At 40.5% G+C, this 16,180-nt stretch overlaps 1 protein-coding gene across 2 annotated transcripts in view; it reads left to right on the top strand.

Annotated features, from left to right (window-relative positions):
- Window positions 1–5,197: 5,197 nt before the first annotated feature.
- Window positions 5,198–16,180, top strand: part of tmem62 (transmembrane protein 62) — a 94,816-nt gene continuing 83,833 nt past the window's right edge. Inside the window, exons 1-4 of one of the 2 annotated variants that reach the window (XM_073040492.1) lie at window positions 5,198–5,592; window positions 6,158–6,269; window positions 14,622–14,759; window positions 16,117–16,162. In XM_073040492.1, coding sequence (XP_072896593.1) covers window positions 5,413–5,592; window positions 6,158–6,269; window positions 14,622–14,759; window positions 16,117–16,162 — 476 coding nt within the window. In that variant the 5' untranslated portion in view covers window positions 5,198–5,412. The remainder of the gene's footprint in view (window positions 5,593–6,157; window positions 6,270–14,621; window positions 14,760–16,116; window positions 16,163–16,180) is intronic. The other variant, XM_073040491.1, reaches the window with a different exon arrangement.

The following is a 16,180-nucleotide window of genomic DNA, read 5'->3' as shown; positions in this document are numbered from 1 at the left end:
GAAAAATTTGACCTCGGCCAAAGTTTCATCTCTTGGATCCAATTGCTGTACCTGTGTCCTACTGCTTCTGTTCTAACTAACTTTCAGAAATCCCAAGTATTCAATCTCAAACGTGGCACCCGTCAGGGATGCCCCTTAAGTCCCTTTCTCTTTGATTTGGCTATAGCATTTCGAAAATGTCCTGAACTGACCGGGATTTGGAGAGGGGGTGTTGAGCATAAAGTCTCCCTCTATGCTGATGACTTACTACTCTTTCTCTCATATCCGTTTACATCCTTACCTCTAATGTTTTCACTTCTTGACCAGTTTAGCCAGATCTCTGGCTATGAACTCAACTTACATAAGAGTGAACTTTTCCCAATTAATAAAGAAGCACAAGAACTAATATTTCGTGATCTCCCTTTTAAAGTAGTCCATAATCAATTTACTTATCTTGGAATTACAGTCACAAGGAAGTTTAAAGATCTCTTTCATGAAAACTTTGTCAATCTTTCATATGCTACAAAACAGAGTCTGGTACAATGGTCACCTCTATCTATGTCCTTGGTAGGTCGTATCAATGTTGTCAAAATGTATGTTCTCCCCAAATTTTTATACTTATTTCAATCTATCCCAATTTTTATTCCTAAATCTTTTTTTGATTCCTTAGACTCTATTATTTTGTCATATCTGTGGCAGAATAAGCGCTCTAGAATTAATAAAATCCACCTCCAAAAATCTAAAAAAGAGGGTGGCGTGGCTTTACCTAACTTTCGCTTATATTACTGGGCAGCTAATATACGTTATGCTGCCTTCTGGTCTTTCTTCCACGGTCAACCTGAGTGCCCTAACTGGGTGGCAATGGAGTTGAGCTCCACTAAAGAATTATCTATATCTGCACTTCTTGGCTCTGCATTCCCTAGCAGTCTGCCCAGATCAATAGCTAATCCTCTGGTTAGACACACTTTGCGTATATGGGCTCAGTTCAGGAAATGCTATGGTTTCCAGGGGTTTTCCATTTCTAGCCCTGTCGCACATAATCACCTTTTTTTACCTACCACGTTCGATTCAGCATTCCATGTTTGGTACAGGAAGGGCATTAGACATTTTGAAGATCTCTTCATTGATAACCGCTTCGCTTCTTTTCAACAGCTCTCTGTTAAGTTCAACCTGCCTAACGCTCACTTTTTCAGATATCTCCAAATCCGACACTTTACTGCTCCTTTAATTCCTAACTTTCCTAAAATGCCTGCGAAAAATGCTATGGACCTATTTCTCTCCATTAATCCACTAGGTAAAGGTTTAATTTCGATTATCCAAGATAAACTAGCAGCCTTACGACGGGCCCCTGTGGATAAAATTAAAATGGCCTGGGAGCAGGATTTAAATATCTCCTTATCCGAGGAGAGCTGGGACTCAGTTCTCAAATCGGTGAACTCAACCTCTCTTTGTGCTCGCCATTGTCTCTTACAGTTTAAGATTGTTCATAGAGCCCATATGTCTAAATCTAAACTATCTCGATTCTACCCTGGCATTAGTCCGCTCTGTGATAAATGCAAGAGGGGCGTGGCCTCTCTCATCCATATGTACTGGCTCTGTCCTAGCTTGGAGAAATTCTGGAAAGATGTCTTCACTACGCTATCGGGTATTCTGAATCAGCACCTAGAACCTAACCCCTTAATTGCTCTGTTCGGTTTTTGGGGCGAGACAGATTTATGTCTGGGTCCGACCAAATGCCGAATACTATCCTTTGCCTCTCTCTTGGCGAGACGCTTGATCCTCCTTAGATGGAGAGATGTTGCCCCGCCCACTCATGCGCAATGGCTTAACGACATTATGGCCTGCTTGGACCTCGAAAAAATTCATTATTCAGTTCTCAATTCAGATTTAAAGTTCCATAAGATCTGGGGGCCTTTTATCGAGTACTTTCATAACCTTCCTCTTGACTAGGGGTTTTTTTTCTTTTTGGTCCCTTGCTTTCAGCTCCCTTTTTTTTTTCTGGTAGTAGGCATTATTATCCTCTGTTGCTAAGTGTATTCACAGTCTGGGAGTTTGACTGTCCGGACTTATACTCTCTATATTGTGTGGTGGTTGGTCTGGAATTGTTTTTTTTTTTTTCTTGTGTTGTGGGGTTTGGGGAGGACACTAAGTTCACTTGTCTTTAATTTAGGTGCTTTTTTTTGTTAAATTCTCTTCCTCTGTAGCATATTGTTATTGTATGCTTAACCTTGCTCTGTATTAATGCTCCTCATTGGGATTTGGGGTTTTTAATTTTGTAAAATGTTTTGAAAAACTAATAAAAAAAAATTTTTTAAAAAAGAAAAAAAAAGTTAAAAACAAATATCAACGGAGAATCAATCTACGCTGAACTCAAATGTATATTCAAGATAAAAGTATTCTGATTAGGAGCATGATTTCTTGTGCAACAGATGGAGCACTATATATGACAGGTCACCATGCTAGTTTAGTGGCATTTATGAATAAAGAAATTCCTAGTCTGTTTGCAATCCATTGTGTAATTCATCATTAATATCTCGCACCCAAAAACCACAGCCAGCAACTTTTTTCAAGCATGAACCTTGTAATATCCACTATCAACAAAATTAAAGCTCATCCATTAAAAAGCAGAATATTTTGCCAGTCAAGATGACACTGAAGAGTTTGAAGAGTCATAAGGCTGCTGCTTACAACATTTCTTTTCATACCTAGCTGATCTGTATGGCAGAATGAACATTCTAAATATGATACTGTGTGGTGAAAATTCCAATTAAATCCAAGCAAAAAGTGCACTTTTAGCAGAAAATTATAAACACATAAACAAAACATTGGGAGAAGAATGTTCTCACAGTTTCCCTGCAAGGAAAGTATGACACTCTCTTTCACAGATGGTGATTTGCAAGAGTACTGCTTACATCTGCAATCACTGAAGAACTATTTTCAGAATTGATTCAAGTGTTTGAATGATCTGGAATTACGAACTGGGTAATTAAACCTATTTCTTTGTAAGGTAGAAGAACAGGAAGAAAGCTTGCAAGAAGAATCTATCAAAATTCAGAATAATGAAGGAACAAAAATGCTTTTCAAAAAATTAGCTTTTGTAGTATGTGGCTACATGGTCATACAAAGTTTCCTGGTTTTTGAAGAAGAGCCAAACCGCACTTCATTGCATTTCCATCTTCCTACCTTGTTGGAAGAGGCTTCAATGCAGTGAACCACATAATCACAAAAGATAGAAACTACTTGGACATTGTTACACGTGGGGACTTAAGGCTTTTGCTGTCACAACTTGAACTAGATATTTCAACTGTTGCTAAATATCATTAAGCTCAAGGATCACATTATATCGAAGCTGCTGTACAGGTACTGTGTAAGCTAGGATTAATTTTCTGTTAGCATATGGTAGACATGTTTTTACTCTATGGGAGTGCCAGAAAGTATATTGTACCTAAGAGGGGTGTTGGCATCAAGCTCAAAGATCACATTGATATCGAAGCTGCTTTACAGTGCACAGGTACTGTGAAAGCTAGGTTTAAGCACAAATAAAAATTTACAGTGGAATAATTTTTCTTATGTTAGCATATTGTAGACATGTTTTTACACTTTGGGGGTGCTGAAAATTATATGGTGTCTGAGAGGTGTGTTGGTTAGTATGAAGTTGCTTTAGGTGTTGGGCTAAAAAAGATTGGAAACACTGGGCTAGATCATTTGGAAGTACAGTTGATTCCAGTTAATTGGGCCATTGGTTAAATGGGGCACCTGGTTATTTGGGACAACTCTTAAAGAAAACTAATCAAGAAAATAGCTGGGAACTCTTTTGCTTATTTGGGACACCGTGCTGCTTAATTGTAGTAGGAGACTGTTGCCAAATAGTTTCTAACCAGCATTAGTCACGTACACTTTGTGCAGCTGTTAGATATTATATCGTGCTTAAGTGAACAGTTTTTAAACAGCGTCAGTTATATGTACTTGTGTTATGTTATCTACCATTTGGGCAGATGAACACAGATTCAAAAAGCAGAGAATTTTGATAATTTTGTTTTCCATTTTGACTTTAAAAATTTTCAAATCCTTGCCAAGATGCCATGCAAAGATTTGACAGTAGCTGAAACAATTCCCCTACTGGACCAAATTGAAAGCCATCTGCCTAACACCCAGCTAGCAGAGATAACTGGAATACCGGAATCTACTATTGCACGCCTGATACATCTGCCAGATAAACTGTTGAGGTGCAAAATGGCCTACTGAGGTGTCTATGGAGTATATGGTGGGGTATACTGCCATTGCTACTGATGGTCTACAGTATCTCTTGGATACTGCTGGATTTCTGAGTCTAATCTCATTGGAAAAAAAGTTGAATTTCCCCATGGGGATGAATAAAGTATCTATCTAATCTTGGAGATGTTCATTCTCATATTGGCTCACTCAGTAGCTACGTTGTCCTTCAGAATTTAGCCAGCTGGTATCAAGCCACTCTTTGTGACAAACACTGTAGGATCCCCATCCAGAGTAGATTTTTTATCCACTGAGACAATCATTGTTTCTTCCAAGTATTTTTCATCAACTGGGCAAAGTTTGGAGGTGGTTATCAGTCCTTAACCATATTTTAACTTGGTGCTCTGTGACCTAATGGAACATGGAGATAATGTTCAGAGCTGACTAGAGATCCTCAGACTTCTTTCAGCATTACTGAAATGCACCCGAAAGGTAGGAATCTTCAAATTCCTGATGAAGGGTCTCAGCCTGGAACCTCAACTCCTTATTCCTCTTCATAGATGCTGTCTGAACTGTTGAGTTCCTCCAGCATTTTGTGTGTTGCTCTGGATTTCCAGCAGCAGCAGAATCCCTTTTGTTTATTTCTGAGTATGTAATTTGCAGATGAAATTTTGTTATGAGTTGTAGAGGCAGAGAGGGGATGACAATAATAGTTCTGAAAATTCACAGCTACGGGAACAGGTGATGTTTCAGAAAGATTATCAAATGGGGCTGTACGATTTGAAGTAAAGGATAAAAATGGGGCAATCACACTCTTGGATGTGGATTGCACACCTCAAACATCCAAGGAAACTTGAAAAATACATTTGCTGGCAAATTTCTGTTCTACATTCTGTTTTTGGTATGCAGGGAGTGTCAAATGTATTGAGGACGCAGACTTCCTACATTGCATTTAGGAACTGGTACGCCGCAGGCCCAAGGGACGGTGGAGGAGAGGAGATAATTCTAATTTTTAGTTTTAGGGAAAGAGGCCGAACCCCGAACGCTATAGGCCGCTTCAGATGACGCGAACAGCTTGGCAGAAACAGGATTGCGGGAGGTGGAAGGCCGCCCCCTCAAGCGGTGCTTCAGAGACGCATCCCCGGCAGGAGGGCAGTCCTTGCCGAAGGTGGGGCTGCTGTCAGCAGCGTGGTGCGGTCTCCTCGGTCGCTGTCGCTAAGGATGTTCGTCCTGTTCAGCGTGCTGATCGCAGCCGGCCTGCTGCTGGCCTGCCTCACCGGCTATGTGCTGGAAAACTACACGGCGCAGCTGCGGGCGCGCGGTGCAACCGGCCAACACTCGCGGGGAGAGCAGCCCCCGTACCCGGCCGGGGGCATGGACAACATCTTCTGGTTCCTGCAGGTAGGCCCCTCCGCGACGGCACAGGCCTCCAGCTCGACTCCGCGATATTGGGGTGATGCGAACGAACTAACCCGCCCAACACCGTAAAGTAACAAGGCTTCCACCTGCGCTGGTTTTCTGGATCCAAACCAACATTTCACCTGCTCTGTGCCCTGTATTTTGTAATTCATTTATGAGCTATCTTTTAAACAATTTTGAAAAGTCCTAGTCGGCGATGTAGTTGAAATTATGTGAGATTACTTTCCGCCCCTTAATAAGTCTTTTAATATCTTAAATAAACAAGCCAAAGTCGAATTATTATGTATTTTCTTGTGCTCAATCGTGACGTAATTTGCATGCGAATTGGGTGCTCCGGAACAGTGGGCGAGATAGTTTCACACAGCAAATGAAACCTTCAGCATTAAATTAAGAATAACACTCACATCTGAGTATCGAGTTGTGTTGTGGTATTCCGAATGAAGTGGAGGTTAGAGTCGGGTTTCGAGAGTGTAGAATATTAAAACTTGAAGGCATTATAGTCGCAGTGTTCATGGTTGAGTTAACTGAGACCTATTTTTCTGTTCAGGTGTCTGACATCCATATCAGTAAGTTTGTCGATCCCCAAAGAGTCCCGGACTTTCAGAAATTTTGCACGGAGACCATTGATGTAATTAAGCCAGAAATCGTTTTCGTCACAGGTAGGTCATGATACTAGTAATTTGGTTATTGGTCGATCAGATATTTAATCATATATTTAACTGCAGCATCCAATGCGATTAATAGAATGCATTCTTACTCATAAAACTGAATTATCATTTATATTGCTTATTTTGACAATTTTGTTTCTTAAAGGTGGACAGTATTTTTTTTCCTTTTCATAAAAGGCAGTAAATTTTGAAAAAAAATTATTGAAGGGCAAACATTGAATTGAGTGGTTTTTGAATCAATATCTCAGAGATCCCCTTTTCCTACCTAGGAAGCCAACATTTTTCTAGCCTGGGCAGTTTGACTGTGCAGAAACGGCCTTTTCCCAACTTAAATATTAAAAAGAACGGTGTGAATGCATTGATATTGGTTTTTGGATTGCACCACTATTGCAGTTTAAAGGATAAATTTCATTATTTATAACTGTGCAATATTAACAACAGAACTGCAGAACGGCATTGTAAATCCACCTGGTTGTCAAGATGATGATGGTGTTGATTTTGGAACAATGATGTTGGAAGACCATGATTGTTAATCTCTAATTTGCTCATTTTCTTATTTTATCCCTTCCCTATAAGCTCAAACTCATGAAATTACCACTTCATTACATCATTGCCTTTCAGATTCTCCTGTAGAAACTAATACTATTTTTGGATTGAAAATTCCATCTGATTTCTTGTAATCACATTTCTAGTACCCTGTTTCTAATGGTCCATTGTTGTAGCGTGGATGAAATCATGGGAAATAGAGTTACTGGTAGATACAAAGCAGCTTCTTTATTTGACAAAAGAAGGTACAGCAAGCATCATACGGAGACCCTTTGGTGGAAAAGGTCTGCCAGCCCAATATTTATTTGCTAAACATAAAGGGCAATCCCTATTTACAAAGTATAGACAATGCTTTCTTTCGAAGCTACATACAAAACATCACAGCTTCTGACTTCATCCTTTCCTCCTGACGCCCGCATGCCTGGATTGGTATTCACAGCCTTTAGGAGTGCAAGTTAAATCCACAATATATTTATTTGGTATTTTACATGCTAACATAGAGGACAATTCATATATATAAAGTATAGATAATACTATCTTCGAAACTACAGCATCTGGTCAAACTATGGTATCAGCAGTGTCTGGTATTCACAGCTTTTAGGAAATGCATTGTTTTGAACTCAATCGACAGCACTTTGTCAAACAGAAGACTGATGGCCGAAGCCATTTGCTAATTGTGAATGACCGAAACACAAAAATTCACTCTAACATCCATCATGATGAATAATTGGCTGAATTAAGTTTCAGTGAAAAAAATGACACTAATCAGCATACCTTTTCAATTGCATAAACCACATGATGAGATCACTGAATTCAAACCCAAAAGATGATGGTTGATCTACATCTGAGCTCCCAATTACCTGCATTTTTCAATGTGCCTAAATGTTTTCAATGAACAAACATTCAACAATCTAATTCTCAAATGTTAATTGGTGCCCAATATTCGCCAGTGTTTGGGAAGAGTTCCAGATTTCTGTTCAGTATTTGTGTCAATAAGTGCTTTCTGATTTCACTCCAATATGGCCTAGCTCTAGCTCTATGCTCCTTTCTGCTCCCCCTCCCCATCACCACCACCCCAATTCCTTCATTGAAGGAAATAGCTTTCCTATGTTTGTACAGTTACATTGATTTATAGTTAGGATAAATTCTCAATTGCATGAATTCAATGGGATACAGCTTAAATTTAAGAAACCTATTGTTTTTAGCTTAAATCCTAAAGTCCTTCCTGTGAATCAGCACTGGAGTGATGAACATGACTTTCTAAGGTGTTTCCCATTGTCCTATGTTTAATTATACTCTGTCCAGTTTAAAGATGGCCAGTGAAGCAGCATACAGATCCTGGCTTGTGTAAGTACGACACCAATTGCCCTTTGTTAACTTTGTGAGGTGGAAGTGCAATGCTGACTATCAGTCATACTATTCGGGTAAAAAAAAAAGCATCTGCTGAGATTTGCAGTCACATTTTGATTCTTGCTTTACATTAGCGTTCCACTTGTGTGCTAAGTCCATTTCGAACCAGTATACCACAAACCTGAGTAATAACAGCACTGAGTGCAGCTAGATTAACTTGTTCTTTCAAAAATCTACTCTTCTGTGGGAAATCATTTTTACATCAGTTTGTTATGTGAATTGAGGGGAATTAGATAAAACTTTTTAATGAACATTTGGTATTAATGAACATAACTGTTCTCTCAGTAGCACTGAAAAAATACTTAGTATGGCAAAAAATTACTGAAGTAAGTTTAAAATTCAATGTTTTTATTTGGATGCTTGCTTCAAACCTTTAAAAATTATAGTTCTTTCAGAGGGTCCATGCAAACTGGCTAATTACAAAAGTTACAAAAATTAACCAATATAAGTTTTTTAAAAAGACCACTAGAACTGTGAGAATGCATCCAGCCACACACAGATTCTAACACTTGTATTAAGGAGCTGGAACTGGAACTGGATGAACTCCAGATCATTTGGGAGTCTGAGGGGTGATAGATAGGATGTATAGTGTTACGAACCCCGTAACTGGGTCACTTACCAGCAAAGATAGAGAAGTCCGTTGAAGTCTGATGATATGATTTTTAACAGTATTTATTAGTAAAAATACACAAAAAATAATATCAATGCAAACATACAGATAATATACGTCGTCAATACTAAATCTAAAAATGCGGGTATAATAATAATCAATAAGAAATAAGCTCTATCGTTGTCTAGGGGATAATGAATTGTCCGATGGAAATGTACAGTTCACTGCAGTTCCACAAGCTGCCATCTTTTGGTTGTCGCTGTGTTGCACTTTGTTGGAGAGAGAGAGAGAAATAGGAATAGAATGGGAACAGTTACTGCTACGGGTTTTCCAACCTTTATGATTTCGATCCGTCAGAAGTCCCGTTTGTGTGGCCGTTCACTTGTGGCCTCTCCTTTAGCTAAGCCGTTCTTCCGTGGTGAGCCTGTCAACCCAGGCAAGGGAGGACGCACACAGGCCCCACCGGCTTTGGCTATCAAACGCTGTCACTGGATTTCCAGCGTTTCTCCTGGTGCGTCTAAAGGGGTTGTTCCCCAGACCCTCTTTTATCCTTATTCACGGGGTCTCAGATGTCAATCAGGTTGGGATGATGCAATCCCTCAACCAGCCCACTCTGGTCGTCCCCTGAGGGGCTTCAATGAATAGTACAGTACTCAATACACAATTCCGTCTCCAAGGGACAATAGCCGTTATCAGGGGTTTTGTTTTCGCTGAGGACAAGACACATTCCAGACCTTGTGGATTCTCTCTCATTTCCTGGGTCCCAGACCCGAATTAATAGCGATCTTGCGATTCTCAAAAAGGAGGGGGCGACTTTGTACCCTTCGGCTCCTCAGAGTTGTGGCACATTCGTAACAATAGAGAGGAGTCAAAAGGCTGAGCATGGTGTGACAAAATTGGAAAGGGTGACTACAAGACTGAAGGTGTTGTATTTGAAGTTGCAGATTGGCAGGTATGAGGTTGTAGGCATCACTGAATCCTGGCTGAAAGAAGATTATAGCTGGGAGTTGAATGTCCAAGGATACACATTGTATGGAAAGGACAGGCAGGAAGGCAGAGGGGCTGGTGTTGCTCTGTTGGTAAAAAATGAAAGCAAATCATTAGAAAGAGGCTGGAAGGTGTTGAATCATTGTGGACAGAGCAAAGGAACTGCAAGGGTAAAAAGACTTTGATTGGAGTTGTACACAGATTCCCAAACAGTAGTAAGGATGTGGCCCTCAAATTACAGTGGGTGATAGAAAATGCATGCCAAAAGGGCAATGTTAACAATAGTCATGGGGGGTTTCAATATGCAGGTAGATTGGGGAAAATCAGGTTGGTGCTGGATTCCAGTAGGGGGGATTTCTAGAGTGTCTACGAGATGGCTATTTAGAGCAGCTCATGGTTTAGCCCACTAGGGGATCAACTATTTTGGATTGTGTGTTGTGCCATGAACCAGAATTGATTGGCGAGCTTAAGGTAGAAGAACCCTTGGGCGGAGTCGGGGGGGGAAGTGATCATAATTTGATTGAATTTGCCCTGATATTTGAGAAGGAGAAGCTAAAGTCAGATGTATCGGTATTACAGTGGAGTAAAGGAATTACAGAGGCATGAGAGAGGAGCTGGCCAAAATTGACTTGAAAAGAACACTGGCAGGGATGATGGCAGAGCTACAATGGCTGGAATTTCTGGAAGCAATTCCGAAGGCACAGGATATGTACATCCCAAAGAGGAAGAGGTATTCTAAAGGTGATATAACACAACAAGAGAAGTCAAAGCCAACATAAAAGCCAAAGAGAGGGCATATAATAGAGCAGAAATGAGTGGGAAGTTGAAGGATTGGGAAGCTTTTAAAAATCAGTAGAAGGCAATGGAATATGAAAATAAGCTAGCCAATAATTTAAAAGAGGGTACCAAAAGTTTTTTCAGATACATAAAGTGTAAAAGAGAGGTGAGTGTGAATGTCGGACCACTGGAAAATGATGCTGGAGAGGTAATAATGGGGGACGACAAAATGGCAAATGAACTTAAGTACCGTAGATTCCGGATTTTAAGCCGCTACTTTTTTCCCACATTTTGAACAGCTTTGAACTTTGCGGCCTTTAAAACGGAGCGGCTAATACATGATTTTTTTTCATGCCGCCTCGTAAACATTTTGCCTCATAACAGTAGACCAATAAAATTGATGAGTAGTTCACAGAGGTCCAATGAAATTGTACGATAAATCAAGCGCACTTTCACAATTAAATTATTGTAAATCAGTCATTTGTACTCACCCTCATCAACATGGAAAACACTCGAAGAAAAGCATTGTGCTGCCTTTATGGCAGTTATTTAGTTTATAATATTTTCGCTTAGTAATTCATTTTCTAGTTAAAGTTAGAAGAGTTTTAACTATATTTGTTTTCTGTACTACATCGCGGGATGCTATGACGTCACACCCGGTTTCGCCGCGTCTTGTGGGAAAAATGCCGTTTGCGATAAAACGGGACGGAGGGAGGGAGCGCATTACGCGAGCGGCTTTGGATCTGAGCGAACGCTGCTTTTAAGTTAAAGGCGATCAATAACTTTTCCTGGTAGGCTGCAGTATATATATTTTTTACCAGTCGTTAGGAGATATTGGAATGTTGTTCAGTAAAGAAGTATACGCAACGTATATTTAAAAGTAGCCGCGTTACGGGCACGGTTCGAAAAAAAGCATTTGCAATATGTATTTGTTTTTGTTATCATATGGATTTAATTAAAAGTTAAAAAATCCTCACGTGTAATATCTTTCTGTGTAAATATCTCATATTACAAAGTGGGACACCTGCGGCCGAAAATCCGGTGCGGCCTAAAATCCGGTGCGGCCTGTACAATTAAAAAATTGATTTTATTTCTAAAATTAGAGCCAGCGGCTTTTAATCAGGTGCGCTCTGTAGTCCGGAATCTACGGTATTTTGCATCATTCTCCACTGTGGAAGACACTAGCAGTATGGTGGAAGTTCCAGGTGTCAGGGGTCATAAAGTGTGTGAAATTACCATTACTAGGGAGAAGGTTCTTGGGAAGCTGAAAGGTCTGAAGGTAGACAAAGGAGAATCGACTGAAGTTGGATTTTCAGAAGATCTTTGACAAGGTGTCACACATGAGGCTGCTTAACAAGCTATGAGCTCGTGGTATGACAGGAAGGATTCTAGCATGAATAAAGCAAGGTCAGAGAGCAGGATTAAAGGGAGCATTTTCTGGCTGTCTGTTGGTGACTAGTGGTGCTCCACAGGGGTCTGTGTTGGGACTGATAGTTTTTATGTTATAGGTCAATGATTTGGATAATGAAATTATAGACAATAGGTGCAGAAGTAGACCATTCGGCCCTTCAAGCCTGCACCGCCATTCTGAGATCATGGCTGATCATCTACTATCAATACCCAGTTCCTGCCTTGTCCCCATTTCCCTTGATTCCCTTTGCAGATGATATGAAGATAGGTGGAGGGACAGGTAGTTTTGAGGAAGTAGGGAGGCTACAGAAGGACTTACTGATTAGTAGAACAAATGAAGAAATGGCAGATGGAATATGGTGTCAAGAAATGTATGGTTATGCACTTTGGTAGAAGTAATGAAAGGGTTGACCATTTTCTAAATGGAGAGAAAATTTAAAAAACTGGGGTACAAAGGGACTTGACAGTTCTTGTGCAGGATTCCGTAAAGATTAATTTGCAGGTGAGTCTGTGGTGAGGAAGGCAAATGTGATGTTAGCATTCATTTCAAGAGGACTAGAATATAAAAGCAAGGGTGTAATGTTGAGACTTTATAAAGCACTGGTGAGGCCTCACTTGGATATTGTGAGCAGTTTTGGGCCCCATATCTTAGAAAGGATGTGCTAAAACTGGAGGGGGTGCAGAGGAGGTTCATTAAAATGTTTCCAAGATTGAATGGCTTGTCATATGAAGAACATTTGATGGCTTTGGGCCTGTATTCACTGGAATTCAGAAGAATGAGGGGTGACCTCATTGAAACCGATTGGTGAAAGGCCTTTATCGAGTGGATGTGGAGAGGATGTTTCCTATGGTGGGAGAGTCTAAGACCAGAGGACACAGCCTCAGAATAGAGGGGCATCCTTCTAGAATGGAGATGAGGAGGAATTTCTTTAACCAGAGAGTGGTGAATCTGTGGAATTCTTTGCCACAAGCAGCTGTGGAGGCCAAATTTCTAATGTAAATTTAAGGCAGAGGTTGGTTCTTATGGTTGTTATAGTTGGTGGTAATGGAGACAAGCTCCCACTACCTATTAAATGCTCCCAATGGTGTGCGCCTCAAATAACCTCTGACAACTAAGTCCACCTCCTGGTCTTCACGTATGGCTTAGGTACAAAGCCTGACAGAACTGTTTGTACTGACAGGAGGAGGGGCAAAGGCCGGTTACTGGTGCCTTAAGACCAGTTGCTTTGAGCAGATGGGGCTTGTTAACTGTGGTTGGCAGCTCATCTAGGAAGAGGAAAACTCTGATCTCAAACCTCCACTGCCTTACAGCTGTACCCTCTCATGGGGAATGCTTCGGGAGTAAACCCCAGGGAGAAATCCAGAGCTGGAATCCCTAAGGTAGTGCTGCATTGAGTTCAATGCTAACTGGAATTCCTGTGACGCTGCTGGAACAAAACTGTATCAGTCTCTGCCATTCCTTTGGGTTCATCAGATGTGTGGGGTGGGGAAGCTTGCTACATGAGCAACAGCTTGCTCTCCATATTGTACTGCCTAGGCTTGTGAACACTTGGACAGCTGGGATGCCAACATCCATGGACCACCCCGACCGATGGAGGCCTCACCTCACAAAGGCCGAAGTTGATAGATTCTTGATTGGTCAGGGCATGAAGGAATACGGGAGATTGGGGCTGAGAGGAAATATCGATCAGCCATGATGAAATGGCGGAGCAGACGCGATGGGCCAAATAGCCCAATTCTGCTTTTATATCAAATGGTCTTGAAAAAAAATAAGATAAAGGGAGAAGAGAGAAAGTAAAGCAAAATGAGGAAGGGAGGTTGAGAGAGAGAAAGCAAAGCAAAGGGAAGTAATAAAACAGTAATTTAAAGAAGACACAGATCACCCATTTTCCCTGCTACTCTACAGCATTGAAGGTGACCAGCAGAGATAAAAATGAGCAAAATGTTCTTCAAAACACTTCTAAGGTTAAGATAAGTAAAGTTAGTAATGTCCACATTTTTTTCAGCCCTCTCATCCTGTGCTGTGTTTGATTGTGAACCAATTTATTACAGCTGATAGCTTTCTATCTTTACTGAAGTTTACTTAATCATTTAAAACATACAATTTCTAGTTAAGTATACAACATTCATACTTCTCCTTCTTAAATATCAGGGCGAATTCAATCAAATTATGATCACTCTCCCCCCCCCCCCCCCCCCCCCCCCCGACTCCGCCCAAGGGTTCTGCTACCTTAAGCTTGCCAATCAATTCTGGTTAATATTGTCAAATAAGGTTTGACAGTAAACTCTGGAGGAACATTGTATCATTTCTTAATGCATACATGCATTTCTAAATGACAATAAACGAGGACTGAGTGTTCTCATAATCTAAGTTGTAAAGCACATGTGAGGTCGGAAAATTTTAAGTATCTCAGCACATACGAAAAATAGGATAAGGGAAAATACACAAAAGCAAGGAAAACTGGCAAAACACAAATCCCTAAGGATGGTTGATACTGATGGGGAAGTTGGGATTGGTGGTGAGAGCAGTCTTTTTCCAAGCTGTGTTCGAGTCTGTTCTAAAGGCCTTGATTTCTCTTTCTTGTTGTATTTGCTTTTCACAGGGGATCTGACGGACGCCAAAGAAAGGAACAGGATAGGATCTCATCAATATGAGATTGAGTGGCAAACCTATCAGGCTATCCTGAAGAAATCCAGAGTTTTGGAAAAGACCAAGTGGATTGATATCAAAGGAAATCATGGTATGGCAGTCTTCTGTCATCACCTACCAAATTATGTGGCAATTTAATCATAGTGCTTCAAAAGGAGAGTTACAGGTGTCTTTAAACTCTCTGGAATTTTAGAGTTTTACAAGTACTTAGACCATAACATAAAGGAGCAGAATTAGGCCATTTGACCCATTGAGACTGCACAGTCATTTCATCATGGCTGATACAATTTTCCTTGCTTATTAAAGTGTAAACACTTTGTAAATGAAGGAAATAGAATGCAAGAGGCAAACGGCACATTAGTGCAGCTATTAGAGCTGCTATCTCACAGCATTAATAACCAGGGCTCAGTCCTAACCTCTGCTCTCTATATACAGTTTGCATGTTCTGTCTATGATTGGGTTTCCCCTGGGTGCTCTGGTTTCCTCCTACATCCCAAAGACATGCAGTTTAGTAGGTTAATCGGCTGCTGTAAAGTACTCCTGTGTCTATGAGTGGGAAGTTGCTGGGAATGTGAAGAGACTAATATGGGATTAGCATAGGATTGGTGTAGATAAGTTGCCACTGAAAGTGGATGAAGGATGGGCTTAACTTAAAACCTTAACTTCTCCGGGCTGGTTTACTGGCACAGATTTAGTGAGATGAAGAGCTTGAATCTGTGCTTTATGATTCTAATTGGTATACTGCAAACTTTAATGTTAGAAGCTTACAAATTCACAGCAACGATATTCTCCACTGAACCACCTAGCTGGTGTTGGTGTTTCTGCCAATATTATGGTGATGCCCACCACCCTCTAGACACAACCTCTCCTTGTGACCCAGCTGCCTGAATCACTGGATGCAAATCGGGGCTTTGTATAGAAATTATGGGAAGCAATGAAAGCGGGCTGTGAACTCTGGCTGAATACTTTCTTTCTGCAAAGGATGTTGTGATTCAAATAAAGAAGATGGTATTAATCAGAAATGGAACATTGTAAGCTGCTTTCAGGATGTGGTTGGGAATTTGAGCATCAGGGTTTGGGAGAGTTGGAATTCTAAACTGCTTTATTTTCAGATTAATTCTTTGCATCACACTTCACTATCTCTAACCTGTTTCAGCCCTACAACTTCACACCTTGTCTCTCAGAATCTCTGCATTTGTCAGTCACTGTTCATTTTGAGTGCAACCCCACTCCATTTGGCAGTCATGTCTACAGGTCTCTCTTCCTCCATCAGTATCACCTCATTTAAGACACTCATTAGAATATACCACTTCAATCAAATTTTGTTGTAGATTTTTTTTGCATTTACATTTTGTCTTAATAATCCCTAAGAACCTATGGATTTTTATTATGTTAAAAGTGCAATATAAATGCCTACCATGATACAGTCTTCCTCTTTCTTACCACAGATGCTTTCAATATTCCATCACTTGAGAGTCTCAATAACTACTACAGGTATTGTGCTTAAAAACT

The sequence above is a fragment of the Hemitrygon akajei genome, chromosome 3 (assembly GCF_048418815.1).
Source record: "Hemitrygon akajei chromosome 3, sHemAka1.3, whole genome shotgun sequence".
Lineage (NCBI taxonomy): Eukaryota > Metazoa > Chordata > Chondrichthyes > Myliobatiformes > Dasyatidae > Hemitrygon > Hemitrygon akajei.
Note: the sequence above shows the minus strand (reverse complement) of the source record. Positions and strands in the feature narration are given on the sequence as shown.